Source organism: Pan paniscus, chromosome 7 (genome assembly GCF_029289425.2).
Source record: "Pan paniscus chromosome 7, NHGRI_mPanPan1-v2.0_pri, whole genome shotgun sequence".
In the NCBI taxonomy this organism is placed as follows: Eukaryota; Metazoa; Chordata; class Mammalia; order Primates; family Hominidae; genus Pan; species Pan paniscus.
Genome location: NC_073256.2, coordinates 71,757,832 through 71,783,798, shown reverse-complemented (window position 1 = coordinate 71,783,798; position 25,967 = coordinate 71,757,832). Strand labels below are relative to the sequence as shown.

Below are 25,967 nucleotides of genomic sequence, written 5' to 3'. Positions count from 1 at the left end.
ACTTTGGGAAGCTCAGGTGGGCGGGTTACTTGAGGTCAGAAGTTCAAGGCCAGTCTGGCCAACATGGTGAAACCCTGTCTCTATTAAAAATACAAAAATTAGCCGGGCTTGGTGGCATGTACCTGTAATCCCAGCTACTTGGGAGGCTGAGGTGGGAGAATTGCTTGAACCCAGGAGTCAGAGGTTGCAATGAGCTGAGATCGTGCCACTGCACTCTAGCCTGGGCAACAGAGTGAGAGTCTGTCTCAAAAATATAAATAAATAAAACAAAATTTTAAAAAGTAAAGGGAAAACCCAAAACGGTAACTAAGTAGTAGGCATAACAGCCATCAACTTTGGAATAGGAGAGCTACAAAAGTGTATGCCAAAACAGAAGGTAAATACCCAAACATCCATCTCAAAAATTTGAAAATAGTTGCCTCTGGGTGACAGGAGCTAGGTGAGAAAGGGAGATGGTGGTGAGCAGGAGGTTCCTATCTCACCTACCTATAGGGTAATTTTTGTTTTTTTTTTATTTTTGAGATGGAGTCTCGCTCTGTAGCCCAGGCTGGGGTGCAGTGGCTCAATCTCAGCTCACTGCAACTTCCACCTCCTGGGTCAAGCAATTCTTCTGCCTCAGCCTCCTGAGTAGCTGGGATTACAGGAATGCGCCTCCATGACCAGCTAATTTTTGTATTTTTAGTAGAGATGGAGTTTCACCATGTTGGCCAGGCTGGTCTTGAACTCCTGACCTCGTGATCCACCCACCGTGGCCTCCCAAAGTGCTGGGGTTACAGCTGTGAGCCACTGCACTTGGCCCCTATGGGGAAATTCTATCTCAATCCCAATCAGGTCTTCCCCACACTCGCTATTTCTCCAAAGATAATTTATTTCCTGGATCACAGAACTGATGTGTCCATGAAGAGCTCTAACTTTATGCAGAATTAGTCTTAAGAGTTCAAACATTGTTCTGCCTTATTTTACAATCATTTTATTCTCAGACAAGCATACTCCTAAGGGCACTGTTTCTTCATTGCTGTAGAATATTCCAGCAACTGAGACACATTGCACCAATCATGATAACCAAGAGAAATGGAATATGATGATCAGCCAGGCCTGAAGACCCTAAGAAGTGAAAAGAACCTCCACAGCCACTGGAACTTATGGAGCCATGAGTGTGCAATTTGACTAAATCGTGCTGACACTCCAAGCAAGCCGCACAGGCCTGGTGCATTACCTGTCATCACAGGGTCACTCTCCCCTTCCCAGGAGTGGTGTAAGAACGATTTATTATAGTCCTGAGGGGAAAAAGAAACTATCCTTGAATGGGTGGAGAGTAAATTTTGGGAGGGACTGTAACTGGGTTATTCAAAACTAGAGTCTTTGGAATCCTGTATTCTTTTTCTTGAGACAGGGTCTCACTTTGTCACCCAGGCTGGAGTGCAGTGGCAAGATCTCGGCTCACTGCAGCCTCAACCTCCCGGGCTCAAGCAATCCTCCCGCTTCAGTCTCCTTAGTAGCTAGGACTATAGGTGTGTGCCACCACGCCAGGCTAGTTTTTTTTAACTTTTAGTAGAGACGGGGTGTTTGTTGCCCAGGCTGGTCTCAAACCCTGGGGCTCAAGCAATCCTCCCTCCTCAGTCTCCTTAGTAGCTAGGACTATAGGTGTGTGGCACCACGCCAGGCTAGTTTTTTTTAACTTTTAGTAGAGACGGGGTGTTTGTTGCCCAGGCTGGTCTCAAACTCTGGGGCTCAAGTGATCCTATCGCCTCAGCCTCCCAAAGTTTTGGGATTACAGGCGTGAGCCACCACGCCCTGCCAGAATCCTCTATTGTAACCGAAACAATGAGCATGAAATAGCACGAGGGGCTTAGAGGACTGAAACCCATTACAGCTGAATGCCAGGAATTAGGTACCCTGGGGTAGCTTAAACCTCCGCTCCCCTCTATTGCTCTGGTCTTTGCCAGAGGTGCATCCCCTGGTAAATGCAGAGGACATTTGTTGCCTTTGGCTGCACATTTAGAGAAATTACTTCCCCCCAAATGCTCATGGTCTGGTTGAAATAGTATTTTTAGGTGCCTGCCTCCCAAAAAAGGAGGCAAAATGATGTACCAGTGTACCTATCGGTACACTGGTACAGCCAGGAAGTCAGAAAATGAACAAAATTGGCCTGTGGGTTGCTTCCTTTGAAGACTAAAGGAAGGGCTGAAGAATCAATCCAGTGGTGGTATTCTGGCCTAGCTTTCTGCTGGGACCACTGCCATAGCTCCTGCTTCCTAGTTCTCTAGGAACTAACTTCTTGCCTACTTTGGAGTATGGTTCTTAAGGTTCCTATTGGGTCTGTAATCCTCCAGAATCTTTCCAATAAATTTCTTTGCTTAAGTTAGGTTCTACCACTTCTTGGAACCTAAGAGCTCTAATTAATACAGTGGTTAACTGTGGACTGTAGTAAATTGAATGCAGCTATTCCTGTTCTGTCAATGCTATGCCTAATTTTGTTTCTATATTGAAAAATTGTCATAAGTAATTCTCAGTTTTCATGAGCTCTCTTAGGAATCAGGCTAATACAGTCTTCTCTCTCCCTGTTAACACCACTAACAACAATATGTTGATGTACCTACTCCAGCTTGATGTCATCATGTAGTGCAATGGAATTTAAACCGATGGCCTAAACTAGAGCCAAATATTATAATTACCCATTACATGGTAATATACTGATTAGGGAGGATAGGAACATGGAAGACAAGGCGTGGGTTATTTAATAAAACAAACCAAGGAGTAGAGAAGTATAAGTTAAAAGCACAGGAAACAATTAACAAGGGACAACACAATGTAAAACCCAAGTTATTCAAAATGGTGACTAATTTTGAATAATTTCCTATATTTCTTCTAGTGTTTCCCTGCCCCTACTTTTTTGTTTTGTTTTGTTTTGTTTTGTTTTGTTTTTTGAGATGGCATCTCACTCTCTCGCCCAAGGTGGAGTGCAGTGGCGTGATCTCAGCTCACTGCAACCTCCACCTCCCGGGTTCAAGCAATTCTGCCTCAGCCTCCCGAGTAGCTGGGACTACAGGCACACACCACCATGCCTGGATAATTTTTTTGTATTTTTAGTAGGGATGGGGTTTCACCGTGTTAGCCAGGATGGTCTTGATCTCCTGACCTCGTGATCCATCCACCTTGGGCTCCCAAAGTGCTGGTATTACAGGCGTGAGGCAGCAGCCTGGTCCCCTACTTCTTCTGACACTGGCTGCTGTTAAAATCTGGAGTTGCAGTCCTACTTCACCTGGATCGACAAGGTTGCTAAATACACGAACTCAACACTGATCCTTTTGGTGGAAAAAATGACACTAGCTACAATATGTCTGCTATCTCCTGTGGGGCCATCTGGGGCAAATTATTGCCCTTTCCCCACCATGCTTGGGTTGGGCCCAATGTGAGGACCAATATGGACTCAAGTTATTATAACATCTGGTTATATAATAGTACATAGTCAATGGGCAAGAGCTGCATCAATATTCAATGGTGGAAGAGACCGAGCCATTCTGTTTTGGCAACTGGCAACTCACTTTTTCTGAAAATAAGTGTCAATGATAATTGGGATATATAAACCTCAAGTCAGCCTCCCGCTGACCGTTCCATGGATTGTTAAGAATTACACTGTGGTGAGCTAATAAATACAAAAGCCTAAAGCAAATGTTACTGTGAATAACGGGAATTTAGTAAGTATCCACTGGTCTGAGTGGAGGAGCAAGGATTTTGCGTGATGATTATCCCACTCCCCACTCCCAGAAGCCCTGCAGCCCCACTTGAGGCAGGTGCCCCTCCCCACATACTTCACTGCTTCCCAGGGATCTCCTGCACAGAGAAAAGCGACTCTCAGTTATATTCTGGGTTACTCAGTAAATGGGTTATGAAAGTCATTAAATTAATTTCTCATATTTATTACATACACACACAAAAATATCAACAGAGCAAACAAAACTTAAGATTCTAAGAAGGCTGGGGAGTTGAGCCACTGGTGTGTGCGTGCTTCTCTATCTCCTCTTCCTGTGTACAGATTAGGATGTGACAGAGTCTTAATTTAAAGTTTGAAACTATAATCCTCATTTCCATGAGAATTTGTAGTAGTAGGGAACCTGAGCTCAGCAAAGGAGGCTGCGGACGAGCCTCCAGTCTTTGGTGAGCCTCTTGTCTTCCTGTGGACTTCACCTCCTCACCTGCCTTTGCTATCCTGGGTTACCATGTTTAGACTCAACTCTAGCTCAGCACCCTCTGGTCTTGGGTAGGTATCAAAAATTAAATCTTTTTGTCTAGCCTTGGTTTCACACCCCCTCCCTTATATCTTTCCTATAACATCCAATAAGAGGATATCCTGCTTTCCTCCCTAGCCCAGATCGACTCGCCATGGGCACCACCATGTCTAAATGTCAGCAGGGCACTTCCAGCCTTCCTCAGTTTGTAACGGACCATTATAGTGCATGGTCTTTTAAATCTGCAATAGGTACACCAGGGGTGACCCCAAATTTTAATTTCGCCTTTATGGATCCTGGAACTATGGTATCCTGAAGCATTTAAAGGAGGACCAGGGAAGTCACCATGCCAACTAGATTGTTTCATGTATACATGGAAAGATTAGGTTCTGACACAAGTTCCCAAGAAAGTAACCAAAACCTCACTAAAGATGTTGAGAGAACCACCGGGAAGTCCTGTCAATTTCCTGTTCAAGTGTGACCCACTAAGACCACACCCCGCCTCCCATCTCACAACAGCTAAAGACCGAATAATTGACTTCCTCCTCCTTCTCTGCCCCCAGAGTCACCCAAAATCGCCTTGAGTAGAGTTCCAACAAGTGTCCTGATGTTCCATTTTCAAAGATGCCAACCGGAGATGCCCAGAGCTTTGCTATAAAGTGTCTCTTAATCGCATATAAAATTCAGCCTCACCAAGACTCAAGTCACATTCTGAGTGTCCCGGTGTGCTAGGGCACTTGCAGAGAATCTGCTGGTCTTGATTCACTGGTGGGGGCAATCGGTGCCCAGATTAGGAACATGCCCTGCCTGGGGTTTTAGACAGCGGGCTGGCAGTCATCTTTCCTCACACCTATCAGGCAGATGGTACCTGCCATGGTGTATTGTAAAGTTTTAAAAAAATAAAAAAATTAAAAAGAACAAAGAAAAATTCAGCCTCAAACCATTAGCACTGCAATCCTCAAGCCATTAAGAAGGCACATCCTAGAAATAATTAGAATATTTTCCATCTAGAAAAGGCAGAATATGGCTGGGCATTGTGGCTCACACCTATAATCCCAGTATTTTGGAAAGCCAAGGCAGGTAGATCACTTGAGGTCAGGAGTTTGAGACCAGCCTGATTAACATGGTGAAACCCCATCTCTACTAAAAATACAAAATTAGCTAAGCATGGTGGTGCACACTTGTAATCCCAGCTACTTGGAAGGCTGAGGCAGGAGAATTGCTTGAATCCAGGAGGCGGAGGTTGTAGTGAGCCGAGATCATGCCATTGCATTCCAACCTAGGCAACAAGAGTGAAACTCCACCTAAAGAAAAAAAAAAGAAAGAAAGAAAAGGCAGAATATTTGAATATTTCAGAATGGCTGAAAATAAAGTTAAGTCTCTTTTCAGATAAGTCTAGGCTGCAGAAGGCCAGGAGAGAAAGGAATTGTTTGTATTTCAAAAAAAAATCTTAGTCGACTAAGAGGCATTAAGAAGATACATTCTATATACATAAAGAGAAACCAGAGAAAAAGGAAAATTAAAGATTTGGGGACTAGGTTATGATAAAATCAGCTTAGAGAATCACTTGGATTTATGCATTGTAAACTTTGGTACAATATAATAATATGTTGGTAGGAAATGTTATATATTATAAAAGGAAGCTCAAAGAAGAGAGAGAATAAATTTTAAAGGCTTTAATATCATTACTATTTACTAAATTAAATTGTAATGAAATACATGAAGCTGTGTGGGTTCTAATATTGCCAGAAATTGAATAGTAGAAGATAGAATTGGGTGCCATCCAGAACTTGTGCATACGAACCTTCTGTGTGTAATGTTGCACCTGGTCACTACGTAAGGATCAGATAATGGCTAAATGAAATTTTCATACATAACTGGGGAAATTCGTTTGCTTGATTTTCCCTTCACCCACATCTCATAAGGTAGACTCTGAGAACAGTTTTCTACCATACTCAAAGGTTTATTATCACAAAAGAAAAAAACCTCTTGGCTGAAAACTGCCACCTTCTAGGAAAACTGCCAGCTAGTTATACTGACAACCTCCCAGAACTGAAAACAAATTAATCATACATGGTTTATATAAAACAAAGCCACACAGAATGAGCTATGAGGAGTGACTCTACAAGAAAATAATTTGATTACACATCTTAGTGGCATACAGTATAAGGATAAAAACAACTGCAAAGAAATCTTAAATTTTATTTAATAATTTTTATCAGATAAATTAGTAATTAGATTAATTTTGTTTGGAATCAAGCTTTCAAGTATAAGGAAAGAGAAGGAAAATAATAAAATTTAAATGCTTTAATTGGGAATCATACTGTCAGAACTGAATTAGAAATATCAATAGAAATCCATGCTTTTTAAAAGAAAAAAGAGTATATGTTTTCCAATTCTGTCAGCTAAAATGAACTAATAACAAGGGCTTAGGAGAATGAACCTAATGTGTGCACTTAATGCTGAGATTATGGCATCTTTCCAGGATACCCTGGAGAAATGACTGATTCCAAGAGCCATTATGAGCCTGAGGCAACTTGCTGTATGTACCAAGAGGCAAGAAATAATTCATAGTAATGGGACTGTGTCAAAAGAACACAACAGGGCCCCCCACTGGCCAAAGTGTGTCAATTTGAGCAGCAAAAATAATAATTATTGCAGTTGATTAAATCACATTGAATCTATGAGAGGCCACGAGTCCATAATGATACGCATGAGAAAATTTTGCTTAAAATTGAGTAAAGATGGTGAATTGAATAGAGTATATTACTTTTGGATCCTTTATTCAAACATCCTATTATTTTGACACATTTATCAGTGAAAAATACAGAATTTAGTAAATATTAAATACAAAGTTAGAAAGCATTTTCTGAGGCGGGGCGTGGTAGCTCACGCCTGTAATCTCAGCACTTTGGGAGGCCGAAGTGGGAGGAAAGCTTGAGCACAGGGAGGTGGAGGCTGTAGTGAACTGTGATCGCGCCACTCCACTCCAGCCTAGAAGACAGAGTGTGAGACGCTGTCTCAAAAAGCAAACAAAACAAAACAAAAACAAGCAAGCAAACAAGTCTGGCTTGAGGGAAGATGCCAGTATGTGATCATAAATTGGACAAAATCATTCAAGACAGCCGCATTTTAATCAGATCAAATTTCAAAATTTCAAATATCTATAAGCATTTTATGTTCTTAAAAACATGAGAAAATTGCAAGATATCATTAAATTCAAAGGTTTCCAAAACCAGTTTGAAACACATTTGTATGTCTTAAAACCTTTTGTGAAGTTTAGCTGTATTTAGAGAAGTAAAATTTTATTTACGTATCTCCAGAGTCAAAATACAAAACCCAAGCGATCAGGGCAAAGTGGAAGCAACCAACCCCAACCTCCCCGCATGGAAACAGATAGTGTGCGCTGGTCACATCCAGGGACGTGCTCCATGCAATCCACAAACTAAGATCTGCCCCGACCATATTATATGGACCATATAAAAATTAAAGTAGCTGTATATGTACTTTACTGACATAGAAACAAGTCTATGTTATATTGCTAAGTATAAAATTCAAATTTTAGAATGTCAATAGTATAATCCCACTGAAGTAAAAAAAAAAATTGATATGTTTTTCAAGTTTGACTCTATAATCTTTGTATGGGAATTTTTCGTAAAGCATATATATTCATCTACAGCTTAACTTTTTAGTCTTAAAAAAGGCAAAAGTGAAATTTCGACGATGAAATCCACGGTTGTAACCAGCAATACCACACTTGCACGGTTGCAATACTCGCGCTCTTCGCACTGTAACCTCTGGAATCCACTGTAACCTCTCGAATCCGCTGTAACCCGAGATCTCTTAACCGGTCGGTCCCCTGCCAGGACTCGGGCGGCCGTCAAGAGTGCGCAGGCGCAAGCGCGGCCGCCGTCGGTGGGGTTTTATGTGCTGTTGAGACTGCTGTTGAGCTTCTGGGCCTTTTTAAGACTGCCTTCCAAAAGACGACGTGATGACTCTAAAGAGAAAGGAAAATTTGTTGCGTACGCAGAAGGGCAGGCTGGGCGCACTCTGAGCGTCTTTCGGGGACCGACGGCCTCGCCCACGTGCTTCCGGGCACCAGCGCGCCCAAAGCCCGTGCACCAGGAAACGCACAAAAGCCCCAGCGGGCGAGCCCGAGGGCGAGCCCACGGGCAGCCAGGAGGCGGCGAGGGCGGCTTGTCTTCCAGAGACTGGGGAATCAAGAAAGGCAGAGCCACCTCCTCGGCCCCAGCGCAGCAAGTGCAGGAGGCAGGGAGGGCGCAGCGCCCCGCCGTCCCCGGTACCCGTGGAACCCGGTGCGCGCCCCGGGAGCTGGGGCGGCTCAGGCCCAGCGTGCCCAGAAAGCCAACCACGTTGGTCAGGAGGACGCTCTCCCACGATCCGCGATCCTCAGGCTCTGATTAAAGTCAAATTAAAAGGAGCTATCCGTTCTGGTATCTGTTGTTACTCTTGTGATAAATATGGTGTTTGATACGAAAGTATCTTAATAGTCATGCTGCCAATCAAAGAACAAAACACGTAAAGCCTGTGCGCTAAGAACACGAGAGCATTTCGCTCCTCAGGAGGTGCAGCTTATCTTGTCTCCTTTGTTTCATATATAATTCCAAGGAGAATTCCTTGTTATCAACACATTTTGCTCTTTGCCTTTGGGGGATGACATAGGCATATTGCATTTGATCAGATTAGTGTTAACCTTCCACCCACGTTTTTACTACATGCTGTACCAGTAATACAGCAGGATTTTATACCTTTAACCGCAAAATTCAAGAGCAGAAAAATACTCAAATTTTATGTTAGTTTAACATGAAAACGAGTTATTTCAGCCCTGATAGGATCCTTCTAAACCAATACTACCTAACAAATCTGTTTCTTATTCGTATAAGCCCATACACATGGTTTTTTAAATGAGTTTTATAAATAATAATTAGCATTGAGGCCCTGATCTAAGTATTTGAAACTCTGTTACTCTTCACAACAATCCTGAGATGGGCATATTTTCCTCATTTTGCAGATAAGGAAACAGGCACTGGGACGGTAAGAAACCCAGGCCATCTGGCCCCTAATAGCCTTTTACCACCATGCTAAAGCTTTACCCATTTTTGAGATCCAAAATATTACATAGTGCACACATATTTGGTAACCAAATCAGGATTAAACATTAAAGTTAAGGGCCGAGCACAGTGCCCTGTAATCCTAGCATTTTGGGAAGCTGAGGCGGGCAGATCGCTTGACCTCAGGAGTTCAAGACCAGCCTGGAAAACATGGTGAAACCCCATCTCAACAAAAAAATACAAAAATAGTTGGGTGTGGTGGTGTGTGCCTGTGGTCCCAGCTACTTGGGAGGCTGAGGTGGGAGGATCGCTTGAGTCAAGGAGGCAGAGGTTGCAGTGAGCCAAGATCACACCACTGCACTCCAGCCTGGGTGACATAGTGAGACGCTGTCTCAAAAAGAAAAAAGCAAAATTAAAGTAAGAACATAATAAGAAATATGTTTGGCACTGTGTTACGGGGAGAAAAAATCAATAGGGAGATAGATCCTGCTTTCAGGGTAAGTGCAATTTGCTGAGTAAAAGAAATATTTTAAGATACCTTAAAAAAGAAAACAAAGGCTGTTGTAAATTGGATATTCAATTAAATATTCTTGGGCAGATTGGCAGATGATAGATCTAATGAACTTGGGGTTTATAAATACACAGAATGCCACATTTTCACTAATACCTTATGTTTTGGGTAAAGAGTAAAACCAACTTTGAAAATGAATTGTGTATACAATTATCTTAAAAATAAAGATTATATAATAAGTCACATTATCTTGCATTATGTGTAATATCTAGGGGGTTAAGGCACTCTTATTCTGCTAATATTCACAGCACTCCTATTATATAATCATTTCAGAGCCCTGAATTATAATCCCAACTAGGTGACAGTTACTGAGTAAATTTTGCAATGTAGATTTATTATAGAATATAATTGTATTACTTTTTCTCTATTCATTGGCATCCTTTTATATTTGGGGTTTGGCACAATTGCACACAACAGTCTTTCTACTAAAATATTCCATAGAGTTGGCCAGGCATGGTGGCTCACGCCTGTAATCCTAGCACTTTGGGAGGCTGAGGCAGGTGGATCACCTGGGGTCAGGAGTTTGAGACCAGCCTGGCCAACATGGTGAAACCCCATCTCTACTAAAAATACAAAAGTTAGCTGGGCATGGTGGCATGCGCCTGTAATCCCAGCTACTCGGGAGGCTGAGGCGGGAGAATCGCTTGAACCCAGGTGGCGGAGGTTGCAGTGAGCGGAGATCGTGCCATTGCACTCCAGCCTGGGCAACAAGAGCGAAACTCTGTCTCAAAAAAAAAAAAAAGATTGAGGCTCAAGCAGGTTAAATATTATACACACACTAGATCACATACTAAGCCACACAGGTAGTATAGAATAGAAATCCTATTCCAGGGCTTCACAGACCTCAAATTGCTTCTGTAAATTGTTCATGTTTATTAATTTACCTTCTCAAAGTCAATATACTTCAAAAACAGAACTGCTATCATTAAAATGTGGTTACACATAACCTAGCACATAAGTGCTTTAGAAGAAGGGAACTTTACCATTTGATTTTTTAAAATATAGATCCTAACACTTTTGTGTGTGTGTGTGTTTTCTCATGAATATGGTAATATTATTGGTCCTTTTACCAATGATATGGTATGAAATTAATTTTTTGCTTAGAGTCAGGATCTTGCTCCATCATCCAGCCTGGTGTGCAGTGGCACGATCATAGCTCACTATAGCCTCAAACTCCTCAGTTCAAGTCTCCTCCCGCCCCAGCCTCCAAAGTAGCTAGGACTATAGGAGTGCACCACCACACTCAGCTAACTTTATTATTATTTTTTGTAGAGGCAGGTCTCAAATTCTTGGCCTCAAGTGGCCCTTCCACCTTAGCCTCCCAAAGCACTGGTATTATAGGCATAACTCACTGCACTTGGTAGAAAATTAATTTTCATTATAAAAATCAGAAAGGAGGATCTTATTGTCTGATGGCCAATACCATGAATTTCATTCCAACTTCTGGTTTTCTACATTATATGTAGGTACCAGTGATTTTGTGCCATTTTTATTTCTTCAGATTTTTCCTCTTCTACAATTCTCCCATATGTGTTATTATTTGAAGCCCTGATCACAGCTCTGAATCATTTCTATTCTTTTGTCTCCCCCAACTCTGGTTCAAAACTTCGGTAACTCATTTGCTACGAAGTCTAGAATCTCTCTTGCAAGTGAGCTGACCGGTTGGGCCAAATCGCCTTGGAAGGGAAGGATTGTTAGGAAGTCAGTATGTTGCTAAGATGTCTTGCTAATTTGCTGTGTAAGCTGCATAGAGTGTCAGGGGATTCTCCTTTCCACTGATGAATTTAGGTGTGTGTTATGGTCTGTATCAGTGATTCTATTTGGATTGATTAAGGTTGCAATTTTTTATCCATATGAATGTTGCACCTAGTTTTTCCCTTTAATTGGTTAAACAAATGTCTGCTGTTTGCATTTTAACTCTTAGCCAATACCTGCTGGAAGTGATTTAATGCAGCTGGAGAATGACACTAACAATCATTACAGCCTGCAAAGTGTGAAACAATTTCATTGTGCTTTGTGGTCTCTTTAGTCTGAGGACTGATAATGTGCAGCGGATGAGACTTGAAAAAAACGTATTTTATTATAATTTAAGAAATAATGTAAAAGAGGGGTGAGTTCTGGGGCAGCTCCATGCTGTTTGTCTGGCATGAGCTTGTTTTTATAAGAATTCACTTCAAGTGTGGAAGGGAAATGCTTTCATCTGAAAGGGATAGCTGTGCTTCATTCCGGTTTCTCCCTCCATCTGATAAAAACTCTTGCTGAGTGACAGCACAGATGTAGCTCATTTGGAACAAGTGAAGGAAAAGGAGAAAAGGGATGAGGTGGAGCGAAGGAGTAGTCAGTCATGTTTCCAAAGTCCCGCGGTTTCCCCTAGTCTCTTCATTCACTCCAGCGGCCCTGGTGTCCCCCTGCAAAGTGCGATGCCCTCGCCCCTGGCCCTACGCCCCTACCTCCGGAGCGAGTTTTCCCCATCGGTGGACGCGCGGCCCTGCAGCAGTCCCTCAGAGCTACCTGCGAAGCTGCTTCTGGGGGCCACTCCTCCTCGGGCCCCGCGGCTGCCGCGCCGGCTGGCCTGGTGCTCCATTGACTGGGAGCAGGTGTGCTTGCTGCAGAGGCTGGGAGCTGGAGGGTTTGGCTCGGTGTACAAGGCGACTTACCGCGGTGTTCCTGTGGCCATAAAGCAAGTGAACAAGTGCACCAAGAACCGACTAGCATCTCGGCGGAGTTTCTGGGCTGAGCTCAACGTAGCAAGGCTGCGCCACGATAACATCGTGCGCGTGGTGGCTGCCAGCACGCGCACGCCCGCGGGGTCCAATAGCCTAGGGACCATCATCATGGAGTTCGGTGGCAACGTCACTTTACACCAAGTCATCTATGGCGCCGCCGGCCACCCTGAGGGGGACGCAGGGGAGCCTCACTGCCGCACTGGAGGACAGTTAAGTTTGGGAAAGTGTCTCAAGTACTCACTAGATGTTGTGAACGGCCTGCTCTTCCTCCACTCGCAAAGCATTGTGCACTTGGACCTGAAGCCCGCGAACATTTTGATCAGTGAGCAGGATGTCTGTAAAATTAGTGACTTCGGTTGCTCTGAGAAGTTGGAAGATCTGCGGTGCTTCCAGACACCCTCTTACCCTCTAGGAGGCACATACACCCACCGCGCCCCGGAGCTCCTGAAAGGAGAGGGCGTGACGCCTAAAGCCGACATTTATTCCTTTGCCATCACTCTCTGGCAAATGACTACCAAGCAGGCGCCGTATTCGGGGGAGCGGCAGCACATACTGTACGCGGTGGTGGCCTACGACCTGCGCCCGTCCCTCTCCGCTGCCGTCTTCGAGGACTCGCTCCCCGGGCAGCGCCTTGGGGACGTCGTCCAGCGCTGCTGGAGACCCAGCGCGCCGCAGAGGCCGAGCGCGCGGCTGCTTTTGGTGGATCTCACCTCTTTGAAAGCTGAACTCGGCTGACTGAAAACCTGGTCAAGATAAGTTTTTGTCTGATTCTATTTGTTTTTAAAGGAAGTGGAGATGTCGAAGAAAACATATTTGTAGGATGGAGTTTTAGAAAATAAAGTTACTAAAAACTCCTTTAGTCTCCAGTGCTTTTTCTAGGACACATTAGCAAAGCTACAAGTCTAGTACCTGTTGTCTCAGTACTGTTAGTAACTAATCTTATTCATATAGTCATGTGCTTTGCTTTCCATTGCTAGTATTTCATTTATTTAAATTTGTTATTGATAAAAGTTTGTCCAAAATAGAACTCCACTGCAGAAATGTCAAAATTTTCTATAAATCCATATATATCCCATACCTACCACATAAATTCCAACTATTAATGGTGTAGTTGCTCCCACACCAAATCAGTAAAAACTTTTAAAAAAATAAGTAATGCTTTCCTACTACTCCCCCCAGTAAAACTTCTTGTTTGTAATGACCTTCACTCATAAAAGTCATACACTGAGGTACATTTACATTCAAAGGAATTATATCATAAATGACTTATTGTAATATTTTTAACTTGTGCATTGCAATGAGTAGAAACATTTTGCTAAAACACTTCTAAACTGGGTCATTTTTACCTGGTATTGGGACTCAGAAGTCGAAGATAAAGATTATATGATGTGAGAGGAAAATGTAGGAGTAGAAGGTAAAGATTATATGATGTCAGGAATCATGAAATTTAACATTTGGATGGAAGAGAACAGACAAATAGAACTAGATTGCCCACTCTAGACATCAAAACAATGGATGTTGGTACATAGGATTTAAAGGAGAAGGTGATTGGATTTTGTCATTGGGACAGCTTTGACTTTCTTTTAGCAATAGCAGTTTCTGTGCATGGTGGAAAGCAAGGCTGATGCAATGGCTGGCAGAGGGAATGGCAAGGCCCTGAAGCAGAGGCTGTGCATGCACTGTTAAGGAGGGAGAGGCAGGAAGCTTAAAAGGGGGTCAGAGACATAGAAATGTTTTCAGATTTTTTATCTGGTATCATTTAGTTTTAGGTTGAAAGAAATAATTTTATTTGTAAAATGAGCCACCAGAGGCAAAGATAATTGATAAAGTTTAGATACTTGTAGAAGGGATGAAGCATAGTACCTAGGGGAAGAGATTGTCATCTTGGAGAGAAAGGGCATCTCTTCCCAGGATGGGAGCCAAGGGTGGGGGCACACTGGTATTATAGACACATTTACCCTAGGAAAAAGGGGACTGGGGAAGCACACATCTGTGAACTTCTATTTTTTTTCTGTTAAGAGTGGTTGAGGGTAGGGGAGTCTACAGAGTGAGAACATGGTTTGAAACTGTTCTTCAGAAAAGCAAAAGGGAGCTGTCTGTGGCCATGTAAAACACTGACAGAGTGCTGCTAACTCTGTCCAGGTAGTTGGGGGAACAAACCACCTATACCGATAAAGAATTCCCTTCTCTGATTATTATTATTATTTGAGATGGGGTCTCATTCCATCACCCAGGCTGGAGTGTAGTGGCACGATTTTGGCTCACTGCAACCTCCACCTCCCCAGTAGCTGGGATTACAGGCATGTGCCACCACACCTGGCTAATTTTTGTATTTTTAGTAAAGACGAGGTTTCACCATGTTGGCCAGGCTGGTCTTGAACTCCTGACCTCAAGTGATCCCCCCACATCAGCCTCACAAAGTCCTAGGATTACAGGCTTGAGCCACTGTGCCCAGCCCCCTTCTCTGACTATTGTGGCAATAGGAGTTCATGTTGGTAAGTTTAAATTACAATAGTATCTTCCCTTCACCTGGAGACCACATAGAATGACAAGATGAAGAAGGGGGAATAAACACTGTAGGCTCCATAATCAGTGAATCTGGGGTAGAGAAAACAAACTCTAAAATGTTATAACTAAAGATTGAATGGAGCCTTAAGGAAAGAGAGCAGAAAGGATAAGGGGTGGCTGGCGTCAGGGCAAGGGGGTGGGGACCAAGGGACCCAGCAGTGACAGATCCCAGAGAGACCTGCAAAATTAGGGGCCCTGGAGAACAGGAGCCCACTAGGAAGTGCAAATGTTGGGGAAGAAATCAGAGAACAGGAATGAGAGTGCTGAGGTTAGAGGAGTTGGTAGAAAAAGAAGGAAGAGCAGGTGTTACGGAGGATCCAGCCATGCAGAGCTCAGAAATTGGCAGCAAAATTCAGCTGCTGGACAGGAGGGGGTCACCCTGGGGACAGGGCAGGGAATACTGGACAGGCACAGAAGCCTTCTGGGCCCGGTTTGCTTTGGAGAGAAAGAAGGTTGTGGCTGCATGAAGAAATCCACAGAAATGCCATATTGGAAGGAAACAAACAGATGAAAGAAGTCTGAGTTGTTGGAAAACCACCCTGGTGAGAGGTAGAACAGGTGCATGACTGCTCCCTCTGTAGCAGCTAAGAGTCAAAGTATGCTCTTTGACATACACATCAAGTCAGAGGTAAAGGCATACTTAACAGTGCAAAGATAAGTATTAAGCAAGATAATACGGGCGGGCGCGGTGGTTCACGCCTGTAATCTCAGCACCTTGGGAGGCCAAGGTGGGTGGATCACCTGAGGTCCGGAGTTCGAGACCAGCCTGGCCAACATGGTGAAACCCCATTTCTACTAAAAATAGAAAATTAGTCAGGTGTGGTGGCACATGCCTGTAATCCCAGCTACTTGGGAGGCTGAGGCAGGAGAATCGTTTGAACCCGGGATGCAGAGGTTGCGGTGAGCTGAGATGGCGCCATTGCACTCCAGCCTGGGCAACAAGAGCGAAACTCCGTCTCAAAAAAAAAAGAATAACATTTACATCAAAACTCCATAAAGACTGCTTTTAAAAAAGAAACGACAGGTCAATCTTGTTTAAAACTATCAGTGTAAAAAATTATCAGTGTCCTAAGTAAATATTAGCATACAGAATCTAAGAGTTAATTTTTATAATCATGCACATGTTATTTTTAATCAAGTGGATTTCTTCTAAGATGCAAAAATAGTTTCATATTAGAAAATCTATTGACTTACTTCATCATATTAGCAGGTTAAAAGAGTAAGAACATACGCTGAGAATACATTTGACAAAATTAAATGTTCATTCCGGGTTTTTAAAAAGAGACTCAAAAGAAGGAGGAATAGATATTTACCTAACCCACTTTTTTTAAAAAAAATACATAACTAATGTTAATTTCTTATATTTCTTATTTTTTTAAATATATTAATACCATGATTATATAACATAGGGAAAACTGAATAAAGGATATGTTATACAAGAATTTTATGTACTGTCTGCAATTCTTCTATGTCTAAAGTTATTTCAAAATAAAAACTTAAAAATGTATAGAACACCACACATTTCAGCCCAATAGCTACCATATTAACAGGAAATCATTCCACTAAAGTCATGAATAATGTAAGAATGCCCACTACTGCTATTATGATTTAACGTTTTATTGGTCAGTGATATTTAAAAAGAAAATTAAACTTGAGGTCTAAAACTGTAAAGAGAGAAGAAAAACAAATTCTGTTTGCAGATTCTATTTTCAGGATGTATACTTGGAAAAGAAACACAAGACAATTAATAGAAAAACTAAAACAAAATAATTATGTAAGTTTGCAGGATATAAAATTAACATACAGAAATCAGCAGACTTCAACTATGTAAACAAAAATCAGCTAGAATTTATAAAAGAAAGATTCTTTTTACAATACCATTGAAAAAGATAAAATATTCCCTTTGACACAGCCACAGACTGCATGTTTGGTGATAGCAGGGCTGGAGGATGAGATACTTGGCTAATATGGTGGGGACATTAGTCATATACAGAAGGATTAAACAAGTAAGAAAATACATCGAGGAGAATGGGAGCCAGGATTTGTAACTGTTAGAAAAGGAAGTTACAAGTATAGAAATGAGGAAGTCTAGAATAAACCCTACTGAAATTGAAATAGGAAATGTCAGATTGAGTTTAGAAGTATCAGTATGAACATGTAGTTTTTAATAGAGGTAGATGAAAGGAGATATAGGGATAGATATACTAACAGACATTAATGTGTGTGGGTCTGTGTGTGTGTGTATGCACATACATGTATTTCCTAGCTCTTTCCTTTGACAGGACCTAAAGTAATGACACTCTGGAGCAGATTAACACCAAACTTTAGTTCTGAATTCTGACTTTTTAGTTTCTGAATTTTTATTCACAACAGGAGGAAACCAGGGCCTCTTGGAGAAATGGCGATTCCAGAGCAGGGAAAATACAAAATGAACCAGAACATCTTGTGCCTCCAAATAAAGAAATGCTCAGGAATGATAGACACCTGTTATAAGGACACAGGAGCTGGCTTGAATGATCTCCTACTGGCTGACCTGAGATAATTTTAGCATTAAAATGATTAATGATGGTAAATCAATTAGAAATGAATAGTCATAATGAAGGAAATAGGAATCCATAATGATATAAATAATTATATAAATAAATGTTGGAGAAAGGAAAGCTCTACCTTACAATAGAATACCAACAAATATTAATTGCAAATAAGCACAAAATAATTATCCTTACAGTGAAGAAGTCATACTGACATTATCTTACAAGTGATGTAGACAGATATACAGAAAGGTATCTTACTCAAGATAATATCACCAGTAATGGGGCAAACTGACAAACATTACGTGCCTCCTGATATGACGCACTGAGAAGAACATAGCACCACTTCTGTGGTAGTCCTGCAAAAGACATATAACCTTACCCAAATCAAGAGGAAACAATTATACACTCAAATTGGCCTGCTCATGTCAGAAGTATCAAGGTCATAAAAGACAAGGAAAGACTGAGAACTGTTCCATATAAAAGGACATGACAACCCAGTCCAACACATAATCCAGGATTGGATTGTGGTCCTATAACAAACATTATTAGGACAACTGATGCATTTAAATGAGATCTCTAGATTACACGGGAGTATTATAACAAAATTTCTTGATTTTGATAGTTACACTGCAGTTATGTTGGAGAAAGCCATTGTTTTTAGGAAATACTCAGTGAAATGCTAAAAGAGTAATAAGGTATTATGTCTTCAACTTACTCTCAAATGATTCAGATAAGAAATAATTGTATGTAGAAAGAATAAAGTAAATGTCAAATTTAACAATCGGGGAACCATTGCTGAATGAGGAGGGTCACGTGCATCAGTGTGAAGAGACCACCAAACAGGCTTTGTGTGAGCAACAAGGCTGTTTATTTCACCTGGGTGCAGGCGGGCTGAGTCCGAAAAGAGAGTTAGCGAAGGGAGATAGGGGTGGGGCTATTTTATAGGATTTGGGTGGGCAGTGGAAAATTATAGTCAAAGGGGGTTTTTCTCTTCCGGGTAGGGGCGGGGGTCACAAGGTGCTCAGTGGGGGAGGTTCTGAGCAAGGAGAAGGAATTTCACAAGGTTAATCGCTCAGTTAAGGTGGGGCAGGAACAAATCACAATGGTGGAATGTCATCAGAACTGGCCATTTTCACTTCTTTTGTGATTCTTCAGGCCATCTGGATGTATACGTGCAGGTCACAGGGGATACGATGGCTTGGCTTGGGCTCAGAGCCCTGACAAGGAGAATTTGGGAGATCTTTGTATTACCGTTGCAACTTTTCTGTAAGTTTGAAGTTATTTCAAACTAAAAAATAAAAATACCTAGGTAAAGCTTAATAAAAATGTGCAAAATCTTTAGGGCAAAATCTTAAAAATACTAGAAAGGTATATAAGAGGCCTCAAAGAAATGAAAAGACTGCTATATACTTGAATAAAGATTTGCCATAAAGATGACTATTCGCCCTAAGTTAACATATATTTAAAACAATTCCAATTTTATATATAAAGTAATATAAACTAGTATTTATATATAAATATAAAACTGATGTGTTTAATTTGGAAATGAGACAAGTTGACTGTAAATTTTTTTTTTTTGAGACGGGGTCTCACTCTGTCGCCCAGGCTGGAGTGCAGCAGTGCGATCTCGGCTCACTGCAACCTCTGCCTCCTGGGTTCAAGTGATTCTCCTGCGTCAGCCTCCTGAGTAGCTGGGATTGCAGGTCCACACTATCACACCCAGCTAATTTTTGTATTTTTAGTAGAGACGGTGTTTCACCACGTTGGACAGGCTGGTCTCAAACTCCTGACCTCAACTGATCACCCGCCTCGGCCTCCCAAAGTGCTGGGATTACTGGTGTGAGCCACCGCTCCTGGCCATAAAATTTATATTAAAGAATTTATTTGTTTAAAAAGATCAAGAAAGTTCAGAAAGAGACAGGCAATGAGGGAGCACTAGCTCTATCAGATATTAATATGTTCTATAAAACCTAGATAATAAAAATATTGTGGCATGATATATGAATAGACAGACCATTTCAAGAGAATAGGTCAGCCATGGTGATTCACCTCCGTTATCTCAGCACTCTGGGAGGCCGAGGTGGGCAGATTACTTGAGGCCAGGAGTTTGAGACCAGCCTGGCCAACATGGTGAAACCCTGTCTCTACTAAAAATACGATAACTAGCCGGGCATGGTGGCGGGCCCTTGTAATCCCAGCTACTCAGAAGCCTGAGGCACGAGAATTGCTTGAATCTGGGAGGCAGAGGTTGCAGTGAGCCAAGATCGTGCCACTGCACTCCAGCCTGGGTGACAGAGTGAGACTCTGTCTCAAAAAAAAATTAAATTAAAATTAAAATTAAAATACACAGAATAGAAGTCCAAGAAGTCAGTCACAAGCACATATGGGAATTCTGTCTGCAATAAAGATGGTGTCTTGAGTCAGTGGAGAAAAGATGGACTTTCTTTTTTTTTTCTTTTTCTTTCTTTTTTTTTTTTTTTTTTTGGAGACAGGGTCTGGCTCTGTTGCCTAGGCTGGAATGCACTGGCACAATCTCAGCTCTCTGCAACCTCTGCCTCCTGGGCTCAAGTGATCCTCCCACCTCAGCCTCCCAAGTAGCTGGGACTACAGGCACACACCACCATGCCTGGCTAATTTTTATATTTTCTGTAGAGACGGGGTTTAGCCGTGTTGCCCAGGGTAGTCTCAAACTCCTGAGCTTGAGATCCTCCTGCCTCGGCCTCCCAAAGTGCTGGGATTACACGCACAAGCCACGGCACCTGGCCAAAAAAGATGGACTGTTCAATAAAATTATTCTGGGAAACTTGTGTGGCCAACTACCAAAATTAGATGTCGACCTCACATCATTTCTTAGTGTATTATTCTGTTCTCACATTGCTATAAAGAAATACCTGAGACTGGCCCTCTCCCTCTCCCCTTCCCCCTCCCCCGCCCTCTCCCCACGGTCTCCCTCTCCCTCTCTTTCCACGGTCTCCCTCTGATGCCGAGCCAAAGCTGGACTGTACTGCTGCCATCTCAGCTCACTGCAGCCTCCCTGCCTGATTCTCCTGCCTCAGCCTGCCAAGTGGCGTGCGCCGCCACGCCTGACTGGTTTTCGTATTTTTTTGATGGAGACGGGGTTTCGCTGTGTTGGCCGGGCTGGTCTCCAGCTACTAACCGCAAGTGATCCACCAGCCTCGGCCTCCCGAGGTGCCAGGATTGCAGACAGAGTCTCATTCACTCAGTGCTCAATGGTGCCCAGGCTGGAGTGCAGTGGCGTGATCTCGGCTAGCTATAACCACCTCCCAGCCGCCTGCCTTGGCCTCCCAAAGAGCCGAGATTGCAGCCTCTGCCCGGCCGCCACCCCGTCTGGGAAGTGAGGAGCGTCTCTGCCTGGCCGCCATCCCATCTAGGAAGTGAGGAGCGTCTCTGCCCGGCCACCCATCGTCTGGGATGTGGGGAGCGCCTCTGCGCTGCCGCCCCGTCTGGGATGTGAGGAGCGCCTCTGCCCGGCCGCGACCCCATCTGGGAGGTGAGGAGCGTCTCTGCCCGGCCGCCTCGTCTTAGAAGTGAGGAGACCCTCTGCCTGGCAGCTGCCCCGTCTGAGAAGTGAGGAGCCCCTCCGTCCGGCAGCCACCCCATCTGGGAAGTGAGGAGCGTCTCCGCCCGGCAGCCACCCCATCCAGGAGGGAGGTGGGGGTCAGCCCCCGCCAGTCCAGCCGCCCTGTCCGGGAGGGAGGTGGGGGGGTCAGCCCCCCGCCCGGCCAGCCGCCCCGTCCGGGAGGGAGGTGGGGGCATCAGCCCCCCGCCCGGCCAGCCGCCCCATCCGGGAGGGAGGTGGGGGGGTCAGCCCCCCGCCCGGCCAGCCGCCCCGTCCAGGAGGGAGGTGGGGGCGTCAGCCCCCCACCCGGCCAGCCGCCCCGTCCGGGAGGGAGGTGGGGGGTTCAGCTCCCCGCCCGGCCAGCCGCCCCATCCGGGAGGGAGGTGGGGTCAGCCCCCCGCCCAGCCAGCCACCCTGTCCGGGAGGTGAGGGGTGCCTCTGCCCAGCCACCCCTACTGGGAAGTGAGGAGCCCCTCTGCTGGGCCAGCCGCCCCATCCGGGAGGGAGGTGGGGGGGTCGGCCAGCCGCCTGGACCAGGAGGGAGGTGGGGGGGTCAGCCCCCCGCCCGGCCAGCCGCCCCGTCTGGGAGGTGAGGGGCGCCTCTGCCCGGCCGCCCCTACTGGGAAGTGAGGAGCGCCTCTGCCTGGCCACGACCCCGTCTGGGAGGTGTACCCAACAGCTCATTGAGAACGGGCCATGATGACAATGGCGGTTTTGTGGAATAGAAAGGCGGGAAAGGTGGGGAAAAGATTGAGAAATTGGATGGTTGCCGTGTCTGTGTAGAGAGAAATAGACATGGGAGACTTTTCATTTTGTTCTGTACTAAGAAAAATTCTTCTGCCTTGGGATCCTGTTGATCTGTGACCTTACCCCCAACCCTGTGCTCTCTGAAACATGTGCTGTGTCCACTCAGGGTTAAATGGATTAAGGGCGGTGCAAGATGTGCTTTGTTAAACAGACGCTTGAAGGCAGCATGCTCGTTAAGAGTCATCACCACTCCCTGATCTTAAGTACCCAGGGACACAAACACTGCGGAAGGCCGCAGGGTCCTCTGCCTAGGAAAGCCAGAGACCTTTGTTCACTTGTTTATCTGCTGACATTCCCTCCACTATTGTCCTATGACCCTGCCAAATCCCCCTCTGCGAGAAACACCCAAGAATGATCAATAAAAAAATAAAAATAAAATAAAATAAAAAAGAAATACCTGAGACTGGGTGGTTTAAAAAGAAAAGGTTTAATTGGCTCACAGTTCCTCAGGCTGTACAGGAAGCATGATGCTGGCAACTACTCAGCTTCTGGAGAGGCCTCAGGAAACATACAATCATGGTAGAGGCGAAGGGGAAGCAGGGATGTCTTAAATGGGTAGAGCAAGAGCAAGAGAGAGACTGGGGGGGGGCAGGTGGTGCTACATACTTTTAAACAACCAGTTCTCATGATAGCTCACTCACTTCCTGTCATGAGAACAGCACCGAGAGGATGGTGCTAAATCATTCACAGAGGATCCACCCCTATGATTCAATCACCTCCAACTGGGCCCTGCCTCCAACTCTGGGAATTACAATTGAATGTGAGATTTGAGTGGGGACATAGATTCAAACCGTGTCAATTAGGATAGATTCCCAATGCATCAAAGACTTAAGTGTCAAAAATGAAGTCATAAGAAGTACCAGAACAGTAAATTCTTTTATAACATCGTAGTAGAAAAGTCTTCCTAAAGCCATAAATAAAACAATTGATGTTTTCAACTACAAAAACAGGGAACATGTCTTCATAGAAAGAAAATTAACAATATAAATAAAGATTAACGAGAAATAACAAACTGGAGGAGAGGATTTGTACCTCATATTACAGCAAAGGGTGAATCCCTCTAGTGTAAAAAGAGTTTCTGGAATTTGACAAGGAAAAGACCAACAGATGAATGATCAGTTCACAGACATAGAAATATGAGTGATTCTTAAATATATGAAAATTGCTAATTAAAACTACCTTTCAATACCATTTTCCATTATGGCCAAAATACAAAAATTTGACAAATATAATTGGTGAGGCATGGGGACCATGGGGAAATGCCTAGGCACTCTTGGATATTGCTGGTGGAAGTACAGACTTTAGGGAAAATAATCTGGGAACATCTATTAAAATTACAAAATTGCTGGTGTGATTCCATCCTGTGCAGCTGTTCTCTTGAGCAGTGGTCATTTATCTCTGTCCCCCTTCTCTGCCACCTAAGTGCGTGCTGCCACCCGATGGAAGATTTGATGGACATGGACATGAGCCTCCTGAGGCCCTAGAACTATCTTTTCGGTTGTGAACTGAAGGCCAACAAAGATTATCACTTTAAGGTGGATAATGATGAAAATGAGCACCAGTTATCTTTAAGAATGGTCAGTTTAAGGCTGGGCGCGGTGGCTCACGCTTGTAATCCCAGCACTTTGGGAGGCTGAGGTGGGTGCATCACGAGGTCAGGAGTTTGAGACCAGCCTGGCCAAGATGGTGAAACCCCGTCTCTACTAAAAATACAAAAATTAGCTGGGCATGGTGGCACATGCCTGTAGTCCCAGCTACTTGGGAGGCTGAGGCAGGAGAATCACTTGAATTCGGGAGGTGGAGGTTGTGGTGAGCCGAGATTGTGCCATTGCACTCCAGCCTGGGTGACAAAGCGAAACTCTGTCTAAAAAAAAAAAAGAATGGCCAGTTTAGGGGCTGGTGCAAAGGATGAAATTGCACATTATTGAAGCAAAGGCAATGAATTACAAAGGCAGCCCAATTAAAGTAACACTGGCAACTTTGGAAATGTCTGTACAGCCAACGGTTTCCCTTGGGGGATTTGAAATAACATAACCAGTGGTCTTACAGTTGAAGTGTGGTTCAGGGCCAGTGCATATTAGTGGACAGCACTTAGTAGCTGTGGTAGAAGATGCAGAGTCAGAAGATGAAGAGGAGGAGGATGTGAAACTCTTAAGTATATCTGGAAAGCAGTCTGCTACTGGAGGTGGTAGCAAGGTTCCACAGAAAAAAGTAAAACTTGCTGCTGATGAAGATGATGATGATGATGATGATAATGATGATGATGAAGATGATGATGATTTTGATGATGAGGGAACTGAAGAAAAAGCACCAGTGAAGCAATCTATACAAGACACTCTAGCCAAAAAAGGACAAAAATTAAATCAGAATGGAAAAGACTCAAAACCATCATTAACACCAAGATCAAAAGGACAAGACTCCTTCAAAAAACAGGAAAAACTCCTAAAACACCAAAAGGACCTAGTTCTGTAGAAGACATCAGAGCAAAAATGCAAGCAAGTATAGAAAAAGTGCATTGAACAGTCCTGGGCACTACTGGTAAATTAAGCCCAAAGATGGGGAGAAAGGAAAAGGAGAGACCAATATAGTCCATACTGAGTGTCATCAACAATCCAGACTGAAGTCTTCTATTTTAATCCCAATCCCCTTTTCTGATTTGCCACCCATGCCTCTTCAGGCTGGAAACAATCTCACTCTTGGTTCCCTAAAGCACTTTCTTCTGACTGCTGTGATTCGGTGAACCTTGCCCTTTGCTTTCTATTACTTGCGCATTTGCATCACCTCTGACCATGTTTTTTTTTTTTTTTTTTTGAGACGGAGTCTCACTGTCTCCCAGGCTGGAGTGCAGTGGCACGATCTCGGCTCACTGCAAGCTCTGCCTCCTGGGTTCACCCTGCCATTCTCCTGCTTCAGTCTCCCGAGTAGCTGGGACTACAGGCGCCTCATGCATGCCCGGCTAATTTTTTGTATTTTTAGTAGAGACGGGATTTCACCATGTTAGCCAGGATGGTCTCGATTTCCTGACCTCGTGATCCACCTGCCTCAGTCTCCCAAAGTGCTGGGATTACAGGCGTGAGCCACCGCGCCCGGCCACCTCTGACCATGTTTTAAATCACCTTTGTATCTCCTTAGCTGTTCAATAAATATTTGAATGAATAAAAAAATTACAAAATTATTTACCCTGTGATCCAATAATCACACTTCTGGAGATTTATTTATATAGACATATGAACAAGTTTATTCATTGCAGCATTTTGGTAAGAGCAAAATGAGAGCAGGTCAAGTCTCCATCAATAAGAACTGGTTAGCTGATGATACATCCATATCATAAAACACTATGTACATGAGAAGAAATAAAAAAAGAAGCATTTTACTGTTACTGATAAAGCTGCATAATATGTTTTTAAATTAAAAGCAAGATGTAAGATGGTAATGAATGCAACTGAGTATGTTACAATATGCTTCCTTTTGTGAAGGAAAGAGGGGGAATAAAAATAGATATTCATGTTTTTTGTACTTTTACATAATAACTCCAGAAAGGAAAAAAAAAAGTCATTATCTGTGGTAAGGAAAAGAGACAGACAGAGCAAGGATAGGAATGGGAGTTTTCACTGCATACCATTTATATTTGATTTTATGTCAATGTATTGCTTGCTCAAAAAGAATAGAATGTAATAGTAACAAATATTGAAACATAAAGTTAAACCTCAATCTGCACAAGCCTGCCTTAAAGCGCCTTTAATCCACTTCCCTAACTGTTCCTTGCTCTCGTGTATCACACTACTTGCCTTCCTTTTCATCCAGTTTTCTCAAGCTAACTGAATCATGGTAAACATGCTTTTAACTGTGCCAGGAATTCACTTTTCTCCAGCCACTTTCT

At 43.5% G+C, this 25,967-nt stretch overlaps 1 protein-coding gene, 1 non-coding gene and 1 pseudogene across 2 annotated transcripts; all 3 read left to right on the top strand.

The window, feature by feature from the left end:
- The first annotated feature begins 4,920 nt into the window (after positions 1-4,920).
- Positions 4,921-5,031, top strand: LOC112440759 (small nucleolar RNA SNORA3/SNORA45 family). The gene has a single exon (XR_003028772.4). It is a non-coding gene; the product is annotated as a small nucleolar RNA SNORA3/SNORA45 family (small nucleolar RNA).
- Positions 5,032-12,064: 7,033 nt separating this feature from the next.
- Positions 12,065-13,412, top strand: MOS (MOS proto-oncogene, serine/threonine kinase). Its single transcript, XM_003823235.5, has one exon. It carries the CDS (start codon positions 12,293-12,295, stop codon positions 13,331-13,333), a length of 1,041 nt encoding a protein of 346 aa, XP_003823283.4. The 5' UTR covers positions 12,065-12,292; the 3' UTR covers positions 13,334-13,412.
- Positions 13,413-23,255: 9,843 nt separating this feature from the next.
- LOC106635026 (nucleophosmin-like) lies at positions 23,256-25,322 on the top strand (annotated as a pseudogene).
- The last annotated feature ends 645 nt before the right edge of the window (positions 25,323-25,967 follow it).